The sequence below is a fragment of the Pezoporus wallicus genome, unplaced genomic scaffold, assembly GCF_028554395.1.
Source record: "Pezoporus wallicus isolate ANWC-B61680 ecotype Strahan unplaced genomic scaffold, APGP_CSIRO_Pwel_v1 contig_13057, whole genome shotgun sequence".
NCBI lineage: Eukaryota > Metazoa > Chordata > Aves > Psittaciformes > Psittacidae > Pezoporus > Pezoporus wallicus.
The window spans coordinates 452,443-471,526 of record NW_026640978.1 but is presented as its reverse complement, the minus strand read 5'-3'; the positions used below and the strand labels follow the sequence as shown (position 1 = coordinate 471,526).

Here is a 19,084-nt window from a genome sequence, read left to right as displayed (position 1 = left end):
CACTGGAAGGCCTTAAGACGGCGTGGATTGTTAAGACACAGCAAGTTTGATCCAGGGTATGTGACATGCAATTAATCTCCATTCATAGCCTGCTCTACCTGTCAGCAAACAAAGGCTGTGCTTTGGAAGGAGATCTGAAGCCTTCAATTAAAACCAGTCAGCTAACAAGAAAATAATCCAAGTTAAAGGGAGGTGGCAGGTGCAGAAATGAGCTGTTTACAGAGGTGTCAGCGCTGCACATCAAAACCAGGAGAGGGTGAGCTTCACCCAAGCCCCTGAGCACAGAACAGAGGGGAAAATTCACACCTCCATCTGGGGGAAGACACAAAGCATTTGGAAGGGAGCTTTGATGGGCTCCGAGACTGACACGTCCCAGGGCCGGAAGTTATCCCGCATCTTCATCAGGGACTGGAGCAATAGGGCAAGGGGTGATGGGTTTAAACCGAAACAGGGGAAGTTCAGGTTGGAGATAAGAGGAAGCAGCCCTTCCCTGTGAGGGTGCTGAGGCGCTGGCACAGGGTGCCCAGAGAAGCTGTGGCTGCCCCATCCCTGGCAGTGCTCAAGGCCAGGTTGAACACAGGGCTTGGAGCAAGCTGCTCTAGTGGAAGGGGTCCCTGCCCGTGGCAGGGGTTGGAGCTGGAGGAGCTTTGAGGTCCCCTCCCACCCAAACCTGGCTGGGATCCTGTGATCTCCAAGAGGATGGGGGAGCGCCCCGTGCTGCCAGGAGCCATCACAACAGGAAGCAAAAGGTCACGAAGCCTTGTGGCATCTCCACAGCGAGATGCTAACGGCTCCTTCCCACCACCAACCCACCCGCAGCTGCGGCGGCAGGATGTGTCCTTACACATGCACTGTTGATCAGTGACGGGCTCACGCCGTGCCTCCAGCCTGCAGCACCTCTGAGGACTTATTGATGGGCAGGTTCTAATGCGGCCACCTCCATCAGTACTTCTCACTCAGCAATAGTTGCTAAAGCCCATGCGGAACTCCCTTATGGCTGTGAAGCATGTTTGAATAGAAGAGCTCAGCACGGTTGACCCACCACTGCAACAAGTGGAGGTGTTGCAGCTCAAGTTTGTTAAGAAAGCCATGAAAAACAAGCCTTACCCATAGAAGTAAACGGTGCCAGGGCTCAGAAAAGCTCATTCACTCGGAAGCTGAGGCCTCAGGAAGCCACATTCAGGCTCTCAAGCAGAAGGGGGGTTTGGAGCCAGCGCTTCTCTCCGTTGTAGCCCCATTTTCAGTGGGGTTGAAGCCTTCCTGAGGATGCAGCTCACTGCACCCGCAATGCCACACAGAACACTCACACAGCAGCTAAAGCCAGGAGGCATCCCTCTCACAGCCACACCAAAAGCCCCCTGAGCAAGCTAACTGCAGCACACGAGCTTCTTCCACCCTTTGTGCCTGCTCCCTTGCCTTACCCCGGAGGTGCTCACCCACGGACCCTCAACACCCGAACCGAATGCACGCACAGGGGACACCCAACCCTGCCCAAGGAAACCCCCTAATCTTGCATCCTTCCCCCTTTCCCAGGCCCTGAGACAACCAAAGAGCTTCCCTACCCTTACGCAGGCATGGAGGCACCTACAAAGCCCTGAGCACCAAGACACATCCCATAAGCTCTCAGGGGGGTTAGGGAGGGCACACGTAACCTTGGGACCCCAAAACCATCAGCTTCGAGAAGCAGCAGTGCCCACAGCCCCTCCACTTCCCTCTCTGGTTCAGCAGGGAGGCACAGCAAGCTTCGCAGCTTCTGCCCCTGCAGCCACAGCACATTTCCCCATTAAGCAGAAGGGGAAGCAAGGAGGAAGCCGTGGTTACCTTCCAGGAGCTTCTGGACGTCCTCTGGGATCATGGTACCCGTCACCTTCCGTCCCACGGGCGCCAAACCCGCGGCTGATGCGCCCGTCCCTCGGGGCAGGGGCGGAGGGAGAAGGGAAGGCACAGGAAGGGCGGGGACACCCCAAAAAGAGGGGAGGAACCGTGGGCCTCTGCGCTAGGAGCTCCTCCTCATCCAACCCACCTCTTTATAGGCAGCTGATGCCCAGCTCCTGGGAGCCAGCGCTGCGGTCAGGAGTGCCCGGCCGGGGCTGACCTTCTCCATCACTGCTTTAAGAGGTGGCACCTGGGCATCTCTTTCGTTATCGCTTAATCCAGTGCGTCTGCTGCAGAGCAGCTTCACCTGGGGCTGTGTGGGGCTGATCCCACCTGGCCCGACCGGAGCTGGGGGTTGGATCTGTGTCAGGTAAAGGCAGGCTCCCCCCTCTAACGGGTTGTTCTGCAATAAAACTTCCCCTTTTCCTTCATCCTGCATAGGAAGGGGCCTAGATTGTAGCAGCCATTCCTACTTCTGTGTCTTACCCAGGCAAATGGCAGGGTCGCACACTTTAACTTGCTTTATGACCAGCAATAAATGCAACCTGTGCTCTACAAGCCAAAAATGGCATTGCATGAGATGAAGCTCATCAGTGATTCCAAAGACTAGTTTAAGATTTCCCATGGGTTAAGTGTGCAGGATCCCATCCTTCCTTTGCAATATCCTGCTAGCAAACACGTATTTATTATCCTAGCACATAGAAAAGGTTCGTGTACAAGATGCTGAGGTCTTAAAGCACACGGAATGTCACTGCAGTTCAGGGGGAGATTGCCTTGCTAGAAAGCGTATCCATTGCAGGAGTCATCCCCATTGCATCTCCCAGTCAGGAAGGGTTTCATGAGTCAGGATGTAGAGAGCTCAGGGTCTCCCATGGGAGCAAAACGTGCATCTCTGTCAGCTGCCTGAGGCTCCGGACACATCTGAGTGCTTCGGAGCGTATGCAAGAAGTGCTGGTGTGTGTGGTGGAGGTGGACGTGCAGAGCAGATGGATCCGTATCCGTGTTCTCACCTGGAGGTGTTTAGGGATAAATATTTAAACAGGTCTGTGTAGAAATCCCCCTCAGTTCATTACAGCCTACAAATAAAAGCAGCTGCTTGCTGAGCCTGCCTTTAAAACTGAGTTTCTAAAGGCATGAACCAGGTCCCTTAGACAGGAGAAGCTGCCTTCGGATATGCCAGGAGGATCAATGAAACCGGATCAATGCAAATCTCAGAGGAAGAAATGTTCATGCAACTGCAAAGGAAAGGGTCATCTCACACGTTCACTGCCTTGCTGGAGCTCACCCAAGGATCTGAAAGCATAAAGAGGGAGCCGAGGGTACCTGAATTGATCATGTTTAGGCTCTGGAAGACTTCTTTCCTTACGTCAAGCAAGCAGTGACTTGTTTTGCAGGTGTTTGGGGTGGGTTTGCTTTCCTTTGCTGCCGTGGGTGTGATCACTGTTTAAGAGCATGTTCACCCAACAGACGTGCCGCTGGTGCAGTGTTTATGGCAACAGTAAAGCTCTAGATCTTTCCTCCTCAACACCTGAGTTGTGTTGCAGGGGTGCCTTTTGGTCTTCTGCTATAGATCGTAAGGTTACCATAAAGCACTGAGAGCAGCATCGTGTGTGAACGCTGGCACTGTTGCATCCCAGATGCTCTTGGACTACACATGCATGGTCCTGGCAGCTGGAGACAGCACCAAGGATGTTCCCTACAGGAGGGTTTTGCTAAGCCCAGGTTGACTGTGCAGCAGTTGTTGTTACTATTAAATCCATTTTACTGAGGGATACTGAAGCATGGAGGCTCAGCTGCCACGGAGACATAGGTGCTGCTGCCCAAAGCCTTAGCCCCAAGCCAAGCCTTCCTCTCAATCTTAGGCAGCTGCAGATGGAGCTGGGCACGCTGGTTCCCAGGCAAATGCCCTGGTTTTCCTTCCCTTTTCAGTTGCCACTTCCACTTCTGGATGCGTAGATCGGTTTGTGCTCAGCTGGGCAGGAGGCTGGGCAGTCCTGGCAGTGCCTGGCAACTTCCCCTGCAGCACTGCTGTGTAGCATCAAGCTCTGTGGGCTCTGGATGTAAAGCTGCCTCCCTGGGTGATAAAAGCCCCCCCACATAACCACTTGAGGTCCCAGGTTCAGCAGACGGTCTCTCTCCTAACGCTATTCTGTTAAACGGACAAATTCCTTTGAAGGCTTGTCTTGCTTCGAAATGCGATCTCACGGGAAGGCGGATGCGATTGGGTGTAGCTATGGAAACAGAGCAGGGCAGCCTTGGAGGAGCTGAGGATGCGAGGCAAGCCGGGAGAGCCGCACCGCGCTGCTGGGAATCCCGGAGGATGCGGGGGGCTCGGCAGGAGACGTGTCCCTGCCCGGGCTGGTGCGTGCGGCTGGGGCGCAGCGCTGTCACTGCAGGTAAGAGCCCTGTCTCCTGTCGCACTGCCTGACGTGGGGCTGAAAGCACAAAGCCAAGGGGGGGGCAGACCCACCAGTTCCCTGCTGCTCTCCCCCCCATCCCCTGGCGCATCAGGATCTCTCCTTCCCCTCTCTGCCACGGGGAAAGGTTAACAACAAAAGGGGACCAAGGTTAAACCACAAAGCCCTGGCTGATAACAGCCCTTTCAAGCAGCTGCACCGAAATGAATCTGAAACTTGGAGTAATTAGATAAGATAAGGATGTGTGCATGCTCGTGCGGGCACACGCTGACCCTGGGACACCCATCACACAAAGGAGGTGGAAGATCACAGGCTTCATTAAAGCGGCTCAGGTTATTTGTTCACCTCGCCTGGTGCTGCAGCACTGAAAGTTCATTTCCAGCCCCTGTATTCATCTTGCTCAGTATCCCTGGATATAGAGCACTGACTTGCCCTTTTGTCCTCTCTTCCCGGTACTGCAGCTCCTGCCATTTCAGAACAGATGCTGGTCCATCTATTCCTGTATCCCAGCTCCTGCCATTCCAGGGCAAATTGCTGGGCCGCTGGGTGTCATTTGCTGCCTCTGACAGTGACCAACAGCTCAGAAAAAAGGCAACTTTCCAATCTGGTAATGCACCTGACTGCTTGAATAATGTCTCCTGGTTTACAAACCAGCTAGGCCATGCTAATGCTCTGCTGGAGTCCCAGCCTTTCCGTGCTTGTGTCAGTCCCGGTATCCAGCAGCTCGTGGATCTTTTTGTGTGACTAAGTCATTCAGTTAAAGGCTGGGTAGGAGCCTCATAAAGCCTTTTCCATTTGTTAAAGCTCAGTGGCCTTTGCTTGCCTTCATCATTTGCTTCTGCACCTCCGCTTGGCCAGGGCTTGCAGGTTACTGCTCACCAGTTCCTGAAGCCAAGGAGACACAAAAACATGTCAGCAGCTCTGAGTTACGGGCAACCAGATCTGCTCCCAGAGCAAGACTAAATGAGGGGACCTTGCTCCTGGCTTAGAGTGCCAGGCTCTGGGTTCGTTTACCTTCCAGACATGCTGCATTTTCTCTGCTGGGAAGCTTTCTCAGAAGCAAGCAGGTGTGTTGGGATGTATTTATGAGAGGAGCTGAGCGTGCCTGGTAGCCGGTTTCCATCACACCAGCACATTAGTTACAGTAGGACCTCACTGCACACAGAAACCCCTGAAAGAACCTCTAGGCTGACGAGACAAGATGTAGTACAGCAGGGAAACACGACGTCTCAGGAGAAGACCCAGGGCAATAAACAAGAGTGTTGGTGCCCGGGCTGGTGTTGGGGTGATCCAGGCCCGCTTTGTGCACAGCACCCCAGAAATGGAAAGGCAGAGTCAGTTGTGAGCTGAGAGGGAGGGAGGAAGCTCAGGGCTTAACCCAGGAGTGAAGAGGCCCAGATTTCCTCCTCCTGTGCAGCACCTGACTGTACATCAGGCTCAAGTCCATGCTTCAGTCCAGAGTCCAGATTCCCCTGTGCTCAACACATGGCTCCTGGCTGTAATCCCATAGACCTGAGCCAGGGAAGACTGGGCACACATCTCTTGTCCATAAGGCACAAGCATCCTCTCACCTTTAGGATGAACGGGCTCCACTGGTCCATCCGTTCCGACACCCATCTCCCTTGTGGAGGTGGCCAGTGGCAAGGAAGTGTCTCTGGGAGCAGCCACAGTGGTCACTGGAGGTGGTCTGTGAGGTGACAGCATGAAAGAGGCATCTCCCAACAGCATGTTCCTGAAGCCAATGTGGGAATGGTGCCACCACTGGAATCCTAAGCAGGGGACAGCTCTGGGACAGCATTCCTATGGCCTCTGGCAAATGCTGACCAGCATCAAGAGGGGAGGATACTCTGTAAAGGGAAGGATTAGAAAGATAGGAAACCAGAAATAAGCAGTGAGCTCAGCTCCTGTGGATGCTGCTCTTCTTCAGGCTGACGGATGGGCTTCAGTTTAATGCAAAGGTGATATTGATCCCTTGCTGTTTGGTTACAGTGTGTGATGGAGCTGCCCTCTGCCCTGTAGATGTGCTGTAGCACCTCTTCTCTTTCTCCCAATCCTCATCAAACTACTTTAATGATTCTTTTATTGACAACACTGAGTCTTAATGAGGAGGACTGCCACACACTTCATTAAGGCTGCAGAGGGGACACTTCCCATAAACAGCTAGGACCAAGGGCTGCCATCAGGGCTGAGGGAGAAGGATGGAGTTGAGGGAAGATCCGTAGCTCTCTAGAGGAGGGAACGCTCCTTGTCTGCTCCTAAGAGAGAGCAAGGATTTAGGACAAAAGTCCGCACGATCTGAGAAGCAGTGGATGGAGGAAGGAGAGCTCAGTCCTGGAGAAGAGTCTTGGTGGGCACAAAGGCCACGATGTGAGCTCCTTGACTGGTTTCCGGTCAGGATGCAGATGAGAGATGGAAAGATGCTGGGTGGCTACTAGCTGGATTTAACCTTGGTTTTATTATCCAGTGTAATAACAGCACAGCATGTCTGCACTGTGCGGAAGGCAGCACGTGTCAGGGACCCATGAACAGTAAGGAAGTGCTGGCTTTGGGTCTGCCCAAGCAGCGTTGGGAGGATCCAGGCACAGCTGAGAGCCAGTTCAGATTCATCTATGTAAATATCCATCACATGACACTTGATGGTCCTGAGATTTCATGGACAGGCCAGTGACATCCCAGAATAAAACTGGACCAGCCATTCTGTGAGGTTTTCTTCCCTCTGGAAAAGAGCCTCCTACCGAAAACCAGCACAAAAGAGAGATTTGGACTCGAGGGTCTGGATTCAGAAGAGACTTAGAGATGATGTTCTAATGTAGCCCTGCTCCTGCATTAACATCCATAAATCTCCATCCATCACACAGTTCTATTTCAATTATTGAGCCAATTTCCAGACACTTTTATGATGTATTGTTTGATTTTATTAACTGGAGTGAAGGTTTAAACTCACTGAATTCCCATAGTAATCTTGCCCTGTAACCCTACCCACCTTATCAAATCTTGCTTAATGAAATGCAGGCATCTGTCTTAATGGCTTTCAAACTACGCTACGTAGACTGACCCAGATGTTAGTTCATAAATAGGAATATTTGGAGGTGTTAAACAGGGCAGCTGGAGACAGAAGCAGGTCCCTGAAGTGATCTTTTCTCTTATGAAGAAATCAGGGAGATGGGAGAAATTACTATAAATCTTCGGGAAGAGAAATGAGAGCAAGAGGCCTGGGGGATGGAGGCTGAGCTCTGCAGGATGGAGGCTGAGCTCTGCAGGCAGCACAGCAATAGATTTGGTCCAAAATAACCGGTTTCAGACCAAAATACTCATCTGAAGTATTCTGCCTGGGGACCTTGGCTGTTCTGCTGGGTGCAAGCAGGAATTTGGGTGTATCAGGTGAAGAGGATCCTTTGTCAGGCTGCTTTCCCCTGTCTTGGCAAAGAGAATGCGGAAGTGATTACCTGGGGTTCTGGGATGGCAGCCGATGTAATATACTATGGAATAATAATTGCAAGTTGAAACACGTTCTAGTCCAGGCCACTGAGGGTATTTCACTGTTGAAGGAGAGAAAAAAAAAAAAAAAGGTATCTTTAGAAAGCAAACATTTTTCTTGGAGGGGGAGGAAGTAATCCCATGCTTTTTTTCCATGTGGAAAATAGCAAAAAAGAATGCAGACAGCGTTGGAAGCAGCCCTGCAATGCGATGGACACAACACCAGGGGCTGACTGCAAGCGCAGTTCAACGTGATGCTATGGGAAGCATGTTAGGCTGTGTTACAAGCCCGTTATCTGAGCTCGGATAGTGGATGCATTACATTATTCATTAAACACCAAGAGGGTACCGTTAGCCGGCGATCTTATCTGCTGGGAGGACCGGAAGGCAAAAGTATTCCCTAAATCCAAGAGCTTATTGTATCCCTCCTGTCATTTTGAATGAGTCACCCTTCAGTTTCATGCTTGTCAAGCAATCAATGAATGTTTGTAGACTGCTTAGAGATCTTCCCGGGGATGATGCTGCGGTTTGGGGATGCAAAGCGTTACTGCAGCTCATGCGTTGTGCAATGAAAGGACAAAACTTGCAGATGCAAAAGAATTCGGCTTGGGAAGTACCCCACGTGTTTGTGCCGCTGTTATTACATTGCCCCCTTCTGCCGGATGCTTTAAACACTCTTGGGGCTGAATTAAAACAAGGTGAAGCCCTGGAGACAGGTTTGAGCTCGGGGCTCTTCCACTCCTCACATGCAAACTTCAGACCGTTTCCAATGCAAAGCCACAATCCCCATCTCATGGAAGAGGAACGTGAGGCCAAAGGGAAGGAAGTGCCTTGCCTAAACAACACCTGGAGCCAGCAAAATGATGAGGAGCAGGGCCCACGTCCTCGGAGTTTTAACCCTGTGCCTTTCCCACTAACCCAATTCCTTTTCAAGTTTAAAAGCAGAGTCCTCCTCTAGCGACTGCTGCTGCAGTGGGTATCCCCAGAGGGGGCAATCCTGCAGAGTGCTGGGCACTTCTTCAGGGAAGCACTTGAGTGTGCGATGAACTCCGAGCTTGGGAATTGTCTAATTGCAAACAGTGGAAATGGTACTCTAATGAGAACGGCAGCTTCCTCAATGGGAGCTTCTCACCTTAGGAGAGGGCAGACAACAAAAGCATTGCACCAGGAGCCGTGTCCCAGGCGGCTCTGTCCGCCGGCAATGGGGAAACACTTCCATAGCCACGCTCCACCTGGAATCTGAGCTGTCCTCCGGAGCTGGTCGTTCCTTCCGCATGGCGAGCCTGCCCATGCTCCACCGCGAGCAGAAAGAGCAAGCGCAGGCTCTGCCTGCTCTGCAGCACAGCACAAACACGCTGGGGGTGAGTGTTGAACTGCGCTTCTCAGATGATGCTACAGGCGGATCATCAGCGACCTGCGCTCAGAGCTTGCTGCCCTCTCAGGACGCTGATGGTCTCCCGTGTTTCCAGGAAAGGAGCCCATTTCTGGCGTTCTTATCCACAGCTTTCCCTGCTTTGATGGACACCTCTATGCTGAGTGATGCTTCCAGCCACAGGGAAGCACCTGCAGTCCTGCAGATCTGACCTGTGTCCTGCTGACTGGCCGTGGGTGAATCACACAGCAGGTCTCAGGAAAACAAACTGAGTTTCCTCTAGCAGAGAACAGCAACCAGACCAGAGAAGCAGCAACCTCTGCTGCAGCAGGACAATCTACATCGAAGTTACAACTCACTGTCTGCATCCAGCCTACTCCAGTGGTTTGGTCAAAGGCTGTAGAAGAGCTTGAAACCAAACCTGGGTCTCCAAAAGACAGCTTCAATGCGTCACTGCTACAGCAGGGCTTCCTCTCTTTCATCCCCTTAGCACTTCCAAACAGGCAGGCAGCAGCAGTGCCCCTCTGCTGCCTCTGTTTCAGCTTGGAAAGGGACAGTGGTGACATCCGTGAGAAGTCTGGCCTTTCTTTTTGGTCACTGGTTGCTATAAACAACAGTGAGGGGTTCTTTGCCCCACAGATCTTTAGCTGAGTGCCGCTTATCCCACTAAGTCTGCAAATCTCTTTCCTCTCTCTGCTTTTATCTCCTCTGCTGTAATTATCGGCTGCTTCTCTAAACTTCTGCCGGCCCCTGCGGTCAACCTCCGCTCCTAGCCCAGAGCAAAGGGAGCTTATTCAAGGTGAAAGAGAGGGCAGTGTGTGGGGAAGTGCCCTGCATGGGAAGGGATGGCCGTGGTGCTGCTGCGCTGCCCCATTCTCTCTCTCTCTGCATTTGCATGGCTTTGGGGGATGCACACATTAAAGGCTATGGAGATGTAATCCACCAGGATTACAAGGGTTTACAATTTCAAATCAAAGCATTACAAAGGCCAGATACCCAACCCAGAGCAAGCTGATCTGGGATTCCAGCTGATGCCTTTTCTTTCTCACCTCCTCCTGAACCAACTGATCTCTTAGTCATGGCTCTGCATCCTCTGTCTACAGCACTCACAGTAATCACTCTTGTGGTGCCTAAACAATGGATCTCTTACACCGAGCTGGGCTCCAGGGGCTCCTGAGCTGGTATGCAAACTCTTATTCTTTGTACCGTGATAGCTTTGTTGAATCCTTTCATAGCGAAGGTTTCTGCTGGGATAGGCAAGCGGGGCTAAGAGATGCCCCAGAGAGCTTACAGCCAATGCATAAGGCAGGGGACAAGAGAGGGAAACAAAAAGGTAGGACCTTAAGGGGTGCAGGGTTGAGAGGCTAGTGGAAAATTCATCTGGATGCACTGGTCCCCAGCCTGTCTGGCTCCCTGGAAGCATCCCTGACTCCTCACAACACAAAATACCCTTTATGTATCCTTGCTTCTAGCTCCTCAGTCCGTCCCCCTGGTTTCAACTCTCCCTTCCATAGTTCACATTCCTCCGGTCAGGCAAATCCTTGTCACTCTCTCATGGTGGTTCAGTCATAATCGTGACTGTTCTTTCCTCTGCACCATACATGTTAAAACACACGCCTCCAGTTCTCACTCCCTGCTGCCTGGGGAAGAAGCCTGGATAAGCTACCTGCCAATTGAACTTGCAGGATGCTCCCTTTCCCTGCTCCACCTGAGCTCACACAGAGCACCATGGAAGGATGTGGAACTGAACCAAGTCCATAGATCCCAGCAAATGCTTTAGCCACAAGACTTCCCCTCCTGTGGGGCACTGCTCTGGTTCCCAGCCACCTGCCCTTATCACCACAATTGCTTTCCCCTCCCGGTTTGTCTCCTTTCATCCTGCCTAGTCCCCAGCTCCCAGCTCTCCTCTGTCTTCCACCAAGCGATCAGAGAATCGCGTCTGCGAGAAGAGCAGAGAGAGCAGCGCCTGGGTCCTGTGTCACTTTTATTTACCTTCATTGCACTGCCTTCCATTGCTTAACAGAATAGTTTTATACCAGAGAAAATTGGAAGCTAAGTAGTTGCCTGTCAGGTAGTGTCTGTCGCCTGTGTGAGAAGCTGACATCGTAGTCAGCTACGCTGTCAGCCATCTCCGTGCTGAGCATCAGCCCTGGCCCCAGAGTCCTCCTCATGCTCTTTCTCTGCGCCAGTGTCTGGACCAGTGTCACTTGCACCGCCCCAAGCTGCAGCTTCACTTACACCCATGTGCACTGCACGCGCACCAAAACAAGACGAAACTGCTCAGATACAGAGCCCAGAGGTACAGGAGGTCCAGCTTCTCAGTGGGGGATTAAGGACACCCCCACCCCTGGAGCAGCATCTCTGAGTTTAAGGAGTGGCAAGGGTACATTCAGCTCCAAATGTATAGAAGGAAGAGACTTAGAAGGAAATCAAAAGATCATTTTGCATCAAGGCAGACTAGGAGTAAGCGTGTGTTTGGCACGGGAGAGATGTGGGCTGGATGCAAAGCCTGTTTTGGAAGGGTGGAAAGGAAAGGGAAGGCTATTTTGATGGATCCATAAAAGTATTGTGCTTCATAATGAGTTTAATACACGAATTCCCTTCCCTAGGAAGAAGAATTGCTTAATAAAGATGAGTGAATTATCTTTCTTCCCCCTCCTTCCTCTCTTCTTCTTTTCTCTTTCTTCTCTACCACCTCCTCAGAGTCCCTTGGAATTGCCAGTCGAGATTACAAGGTGTCAAAGGGACTGAAATGAATTTTGCCACTCGGCTGCTCATAAACTTGGTGCCCTGGCTTCTTCTATTACAGCACCATAGCCTCTACCTTTAAATATCAGCCACCCACAGAAGCAACCCGACTGTACATCAGCAGCAGGAGAGGTTTCCATGGTGACAGGATGCAGGTCACAACCTCTGTAAATGTAATCAGAGCACTGGGACCGGTGTGTGGAGACAGGTTTAATTTCTCCGTTAGCAGGAGCTCTGTGGTCCAACATGTACATAAGCTCCTCACGTTGACAGACAACCTGTTATCTTCAGGATGGCACTGCCTATTGCCAGTCCTCTCGTGCGCTTGCCATCTCACCTTCCTTTTTAAGCACCAGCAGTGATTCCACTTAGCATGGCCCAACCTTCACTGCTCTGGGCTTTGCAAAAGCCTCTTCATCTCATTTCAGCTGCCCACTGCCTTTTCCCACTTCTGCTCCCTATCCCACGCTGCCTGTGCAGGTGGAAGCTGGAGGCAGAGCTTCGTCCCCTCCACTCCACATCTATCAGGTCTCTCATTCCTCCTCTGTCTGGATACACAGGTATTGCATTGTAATGTGCCTGTCTCCGCAGTGCCTACATGCCAAATGCAATACAGCAGAACAGTGTTCCTCGATGCTGGCCGCGAGTCAGACAACTCTTCAGTCAGGCAGGAGCATTCCATATGAAACGTCTTGCAGAGGAGCTTTGTGGGAATGTACCCAGGGGCTTTTGATGAGTACGTGGAAGATTTACAAGAAGGGCACGTGCTGTTATTTCTATAGGGTCTGGGCTGAGGTTGTACTCCAAGAGACACAGAATTTCTGGCTATTTATGACATATAAAGAAGCCGGATATTTACTGACTGCGCTGCATGTTGCGTATTTCCGATAGTTCATAGCTTTATGCTTATCCTTCATTTTTTGGCTATACATCCACCTTGCACTGCAAGCCTCACTTTATCTGCTTTTAAGATGCCTAAGAACTGAATAGTTCCCATCTTCAAAGGAAACAGCAGCTGCGTGTGCCAAACCGTTTCAGTGATGCCCAGTGTTTAATTACCGGCTTCTTCTCTCTTATTACCTTAACCCAAGAATATTTTAAGCCCAGCTTGTAATAGCGTTGGAGATCTCCATGCTCTGAGTCAACAGTTTGCACAGATGACTTTGGAAGTCAAACAGCAATTACTGCTTTCTCTCCTGTGTATTTGTGCATTTGCAGGGAAGAGAAGTTAAAAGCTTCTCTCCAGTAGCAGCCACATGCATTCAGCCTTGGTCCCTGGACACGATCAGACCCACAGAGCAGCACAAGAGTGGCAATTTTGACAGATACTGGAAAAGAAGAGTTAAAGGATTTGTTCATTCGGAGTCCACCCAACATTGCCAACCGGCTGTAGCTTCATAGCTCTTCGTTTCAGATTAACTTTCACAGGCAGCCAAACAAGTGTTTGCCTGGGCAGCTAATGCGGTGTGCATGGAGCCCCTGACGCTACACCCCTGGATTTCTGGCTAAGAGAATGCTTTGGAAGTATTCAAGATTTGCAGCATGCAAACAAGTGTCTTAACCAGTGGCTTACGCTGCCCTTGCCTTGGCAGCAGGTACCAGCCGATGCTTCAGTCCTTTCCTTTCACCTTGCCATGCTGTGCCGGTCTTTTCCAAGTGTGCTCCGGAGGGAATCTGCTGAGCACATTCTCACAAGTGCTCTGTGAGAGGAGCTAATCGATTGCTAAAGACAAAGCTCAGGAGCAGGAATCTTTCAGCCTGTCATCTCTATTATCTTTTTTGCTTCATCTCCCTCCACACTGTGCGTGGACAGAGAATGGGAGCTCTGCCGGGATCCTCTGCGGCTCAGAGAACCCTGGCACCTGGACCATTATCCTGTCTAATTGTGCACAGCAGATTTAGCAGCTCAGAGCAGCGGGCCTGGGTTGCTCATCTCTCATGTGGATTGCTCTGGGCACACCTCGGTGTTGATGGAAAGAGGCGTGCATGCTTGGGACAAACGTTAACCCAAAAGAGTGAGGAACAGGGCTTCCCGGGCTCGCAAAAGCCTTTTGAAAGTGAGGAGGGAGCAAGAGAAGTGGCTGAGGTTGGGCGAGGGGAGGTTTTTTCCACCTTTGATCCTCGGCTTGTCCTGTTCAGCTGAGTGGAATACAAAGCAAGGGTGTCTGAGAGCTCACACTTCACCTCAGCGGTGCAATCGACGGGAGAAGCATTGAGCGAGACCGACAGACTGTCACTGGCAAAATGAACTGTCACCTCCCATTTTTCAGAGGCGCGCTGGGATGAATTGCGGCTTTGAACCATGTGGCCCGTTGCTGATTGAGTTCCGCTGTCTTAGAACCCCACTGAACAAGGCAAGTTCATTTCAGGCTGACGTCCCACTGCTTATCAATTCTGGAGCCGGGAACGTTAACCGCTTCAGAGCTGATTTCCCCTTTGCTTCCCCTCCTACCGCCACCTTCGCAGCCTTGTACCTGCAAAGGTCAGCGAATACATCCCAGAGAGCACCAAGGAACATCCATGTGGCCTAGAGAAGGCTTAACAGAGGTGCTGTCCTTAAAGAGGGCTGCCTGCAGAGCCCCCTGTTCCGGTTGCCAGTCTCCAGCAGACATCTGTCCCCATCATAAAAAGCAAAGCAGAACGTGCTGCACAGTTCAGCACAATTCAGCGTGCTTGGCAGGCTCCGAGGAGCCGGGGGAACCCAAGTCCTGCAGTGACAGCTGTGAAGGAAATCAGGATTGAGATGAATTGGGATGGCTGTGGGAGAAGGCTGGTAATGGAAAGGTAGCGATGCTCAGGCTCACACAGAGATCCCTCGCAGAGCTGTGGGAGACCAAGAGTGCTAAAATACCGCAGACACTGTGAGCCAAAACCTTCCTGGTGTGTGTGTGTGTCCCTGTTTGATCCAAACAGGATCTCAGCATCCAGCCAGCCTGTGGTGTCCGTCCCAGTCCTGCTGACACCAGTTTGCTGTGTCTGGTGCTGCCCTTTCTGTCTCTTCATTCCCTCAAGAAGCAGCCTTACTTCCTCGGCCTTTCTTCTCACCCAGAATTTACACAGACCTGCCCTTTGCTTTCACATCATCCTGATATCACTTCCCTCCTTTCAGATCTCTCTCCTTTCTCCCTCTATAATTACGTGTCTTCTTCCAAGCCAACACTTTTGCCCTATAGAGCCAATATTACCCGTGTCTTCAGCCTCCCTCTTGAAGTCTGTTTCCTCCAACGTTGGTCCTCATCAGTTGTGTGTCTGTATTTTTGCTGCTAACCATTTGTCTCATGTCTTAGAGCAGCTCAGGGTGAAGTTCCGAGGTCTGTAACTGTTAGTATACACATGAAACTTGGTTTAGGATGGAGGAAGCCCTGAATCAGCCCTTCCAGTGCAAGGTGTTGGAGGACAGGAATTACTCTCATGGTGTTCTCAGGAAAGATGTACACACATAGCAGTCATACTGTGGGTCTTTTGCTCACGTAAATCAGGATCACTCCACACTGAGTAACCCAGCTGGTGGCCAGGTACAATACACTTGGATTCATCTCTCTTGTAATTCTATTGGTATCTGGAGAGAAATCTGTGCTTTTCAAAGCATCATCTCCTCCTGTTACTACCCACACAAACAACTCTAACACAGTATTTCATCAGAGACCTCCTAAGCTGTTCCTAGCCTGATTCCAGCCTTAGGAACACTATTTTTCCTCGGAATACTTTGTATTCTGTGTCCCAGCCGTTTTGGTAAGTGTGCGGAGCTGCAACAAGAGATGGATGGGCCACTGACAAAAGGGGCAGGAGAATTAGTTCCAATGGAAATAATTTCAGAAAAGCTTTATTCAAGATGTCCATGAGTGGGAAGCTCTGGGCCTGTGTCTCACCTTCCTACAGACTGAACAAGCAGATGAAATATTAGCACTTTCCACATGTTAACACTACAGGATATCATCCATCTTCCTCACCAGTGGGAAGTGTTTGCTAGCACAGGCCTTTATGAAGCTGATTGCTATATTCCCATATGCCAATCAGAGCTTAGAAACTGAGTTTGCACGTTAGGAAAAGGGACTGTGAGCGTGGGGAGGCAGCCCTCAGGCTGATGGCCACCTCCCAGGCTTCCCTTAGAATACACAGCTGTGCATTACCTCAACTGGCTTGAGAACTAGCACAATATTCCCTCAATCCTGAGTGAAGGAGCTGCAGGGGCAGAGTGGCAGTGGGAGATGTAAAGCTACGTCAGCTGAGCACATGCAGCTTCATATCTGGGTCAGAGAGTTGAAGCCTGCTGGTTAGGAAGGTAGTCATGATGATCCACTGGGGGATTGCTGGCTGCCGAAGCCAGTCCACTTTAGTCCATGCGAGTGGGCTTGGAGAGAAGGGATGATGGCGAGCACCTGACAGCGATGCCCAGTCGTGCAAGACTTGTGTTTTAGAAAGGAAAAGCCCCCGTCAGAAATCCCTCCTTCCAACAGGAGCCAGAGGTTTGTTTCTATCAGCAGAGAGGGAGAATCTTTCCACCAGTACTCGGAATCTGAGACTGAATAAAAACCTATTACACAGCACTCTGACTCCAGCAAAAGGTTTTCCCTTGTTGTAGGATCTGACAACACATGTAAGCCTGTCCATTATGCAGGGCTAAGGTGGAAGGGTTGATATAAAAGATGTTCCAACACTCACTGGCAGCCAGGCAACCCTGCAGAGCCAGCTTTAACAGCTTCCTGGGAGCTGTGGGAGCATTACCCATCAATTCCTGGGTCATGCTGCTTGTCCCCTAACTCAGGAGCACTTCAATCCTGGAAAGCCCTGTGTAGCTTTATTGCTCCAGACTGGCCGTCCTTGCCCTCATACACCCTTTGCTGGAGATAAGAGCTTCATCATTTGGGTTTTCAGTACCTTTTCCAACCCCAGCACTGGAAGCAATCTGAACACACACAGAGCAAGACCCAATCCATGGTTTCAGAAAGGCAGGAGCCTATGGGGACCCTTCAGTTGGAGGAATAGCCGCATCCCTGTTTCAGTAAAGCTGCGGTCAGTAAAGGGAGTGAGAGCAGAATCCAACCACTGGGCAGCAGCTCTACTCCATTGCAGCTGGCTGAATATTTAAAACACGCAGACTCCTTCCATCCGTCTTCCCTCAAATAACCAACTCCTCAGGTTTCTGCTGAAGCTCCCTGCTCATGAGGGACAGTTTGACTGATACAGCAATGGATAAAAGGTTTTTCCGTGCTTTAAGTATTTATTCCTAACGCTACCAGCGAGTGCTTTTTTAAAGGCCAGCCCTGGGAGGCAAGATGCTTTAATATGAATCTTCCCTGCTCTATCCAGGAAGAGCCTGCAGGATCAATGCTTGTAACGATCCTTCACAGAAATTAATGCCACTGAGCAAGGGCTTGTCTACACATGAGTTATCCCAGTGAGGCTTTCTGCTTTAAATCTGTGCCTTACTTTATTGCAGAGTAAGTTGTGCACAGAGACAAAAAAAGCTCCCTTTGTAAGAGCAGCGTGTCACTAGGGGAACGATTAGCTAAACTTCAAAAGCTCGTGGGTATTTTCTGACCGTGTCCAGTGCCCCCAGGAAGCTGTAGGAGAATTAAACTGACTTTAATGGTCACTGGTCCCAGCAAAATTGATAAGCAAGGATAGAAGTAAATGGAAAAGTAATTTCTCATAACTAGAGCTCGATCCATGTTGTGAACTTTAGGCTGTAAATAGTACTAAGTCAGAGTGTTCCCACAGGTAGGGATGTGTGCATGTGTCTGTGTGTAATACAGCAAAGGAAAGGAAGAGCTGAACAGGGCAAAAGGAGGGTTTCAGCTTCCTGCAAAGGTACAGTGTCAGTGGAACAGATAAACATGCAGCAAACAGAACAGAGGCTGTCATCCTCCACTGAAGCGTGAAGAAAATCTGTGTCTGAGGCTTCCGCAAAGCCTAGTGTGTAACAGAATGAACTTGGCTGTTGTTTTAATTAAGCTCCCATGGAGGCCTGATCAGTACTGAGATTAGAGGACATGTGACAAAGAGGACTGCCATTTTACGAATGGAAATGACCCTAAAACAATGACCAGCGTGAAGACACTGCAATAACACCCACACCTGGCTCTGAACTTGCCCCAGATTTATCATTTAATAAACGAAACAGCCCAAATTCAGTATCAGAGCTTGGGGGAAACATTATTAAACCTTGGATGGGGTCAAATAGAGCCATGTGAGCCGTCACATGGCGTGCAGGGGCTGTGATGTCATCAATCTGGGTGGCAGATGTCACAGGCAGGCGCATCATTAGTCTCCGCAGGGCTGTGTGATGCATGGTGACACCATGGCTGGGAGGGGCGTGATGGATATTTGGTGCATGGGGCCACATGAAAAATCTCGTGTGCAAATCGCAGTTTTATAAATGCCTTTCTCATTCCATATGCAGACAGGGCCCTGGAAGGAATCTCGGAGATTGAATTAAGCTTTTAACCCTCTAGGCTCTCCTGTCATTTATTGTTAGGGAATTAATAGGGACGCAGGAATGCAGATGGCCTGCCTGTCAATTCCAAGAGGTGATTTTTCTGATCTTCACAGACATTTCCAGCATCTTTCATTAAACACTCATGTACCAATTTGTCATTTTAACCGGGCAGGAAAGAAACTCGCGTTGAACTCCTTAGCTCAGGTGCTGTGAGTTAAATTCAGAAGCAGAAAGCCTTGCTCTGTTACATCTGCCAGACAGGCTTAGGGCTGATGAAGAGCCTTTGATATCTGTTTAGGTGGGTAGAGGGGTTCCAATAGGATGCTCTAGGCCTCTTCTCTTTTCAATCAGGATAAAAAGAGATTTGACAGGAATGGGAGAAGCCTTGTACAGATCCATACAGAACCACACAGGTTCCAATAGGATGCTCTAGGCCTCTTCTCTTTTCAATCAGGACAAAAAGAGATTTGACAGGAATGGGAGAAGCCTTATACAGATCCATTGAGGTCCCAGAACAAGTGACAACTTAGAAACAGTGTTTTCAAAGGGGGATACAGAAAAAAGATAAGAATACAGTGCCTGGTTCAAGTCCTGCTACTTTAGTATTCATGGAAGCGGAGATCTTCAATAGGTGTTCATCATCCTGTGAGTGGGACTGGGACTCCGTCTTTCCCAAGGCAGAACCAGTCTTTGTAAATGATCCTTTAACCAACCACATCTGGAGCTGTGCAGAACGGGCTTGCGAACATCCATCAC

General features: G+C 50.4%; 1 protein-coding gene across 3 annotated transcripts in view; it reads right to left on the bottom strand.

Moving 5' to 3' along the window:
- SKAP1 (src kinase associated phosphoprotein 1) overlaps window positions 1–1,908 on the bottom strand; it is a 139,936-nt gene extending 138,028 nt beyond the window's left edge. For 2 of the 3 annotated variants that reach the window (XM_057421422.1, XM_057421423.1), the window contains exon 1: window positions 1,822–1,902. In XM_057421422.1, coding sequence (XP_057277405.1) covers window positions 1,822–1,855 — 34 coding nt within the window. In that variant the 5' untranslated portion in view covers window positions 1,856–1,902. Of the gene's footprint in view, window positions 1–1,821 lie in introns of all 3 variants that reach the window. The other variant, XM_057421424.1, reaches the window with a different exon arrangement.
- Window positions 1,909–19,084: the final 17,176 nt, after the last annotated feature.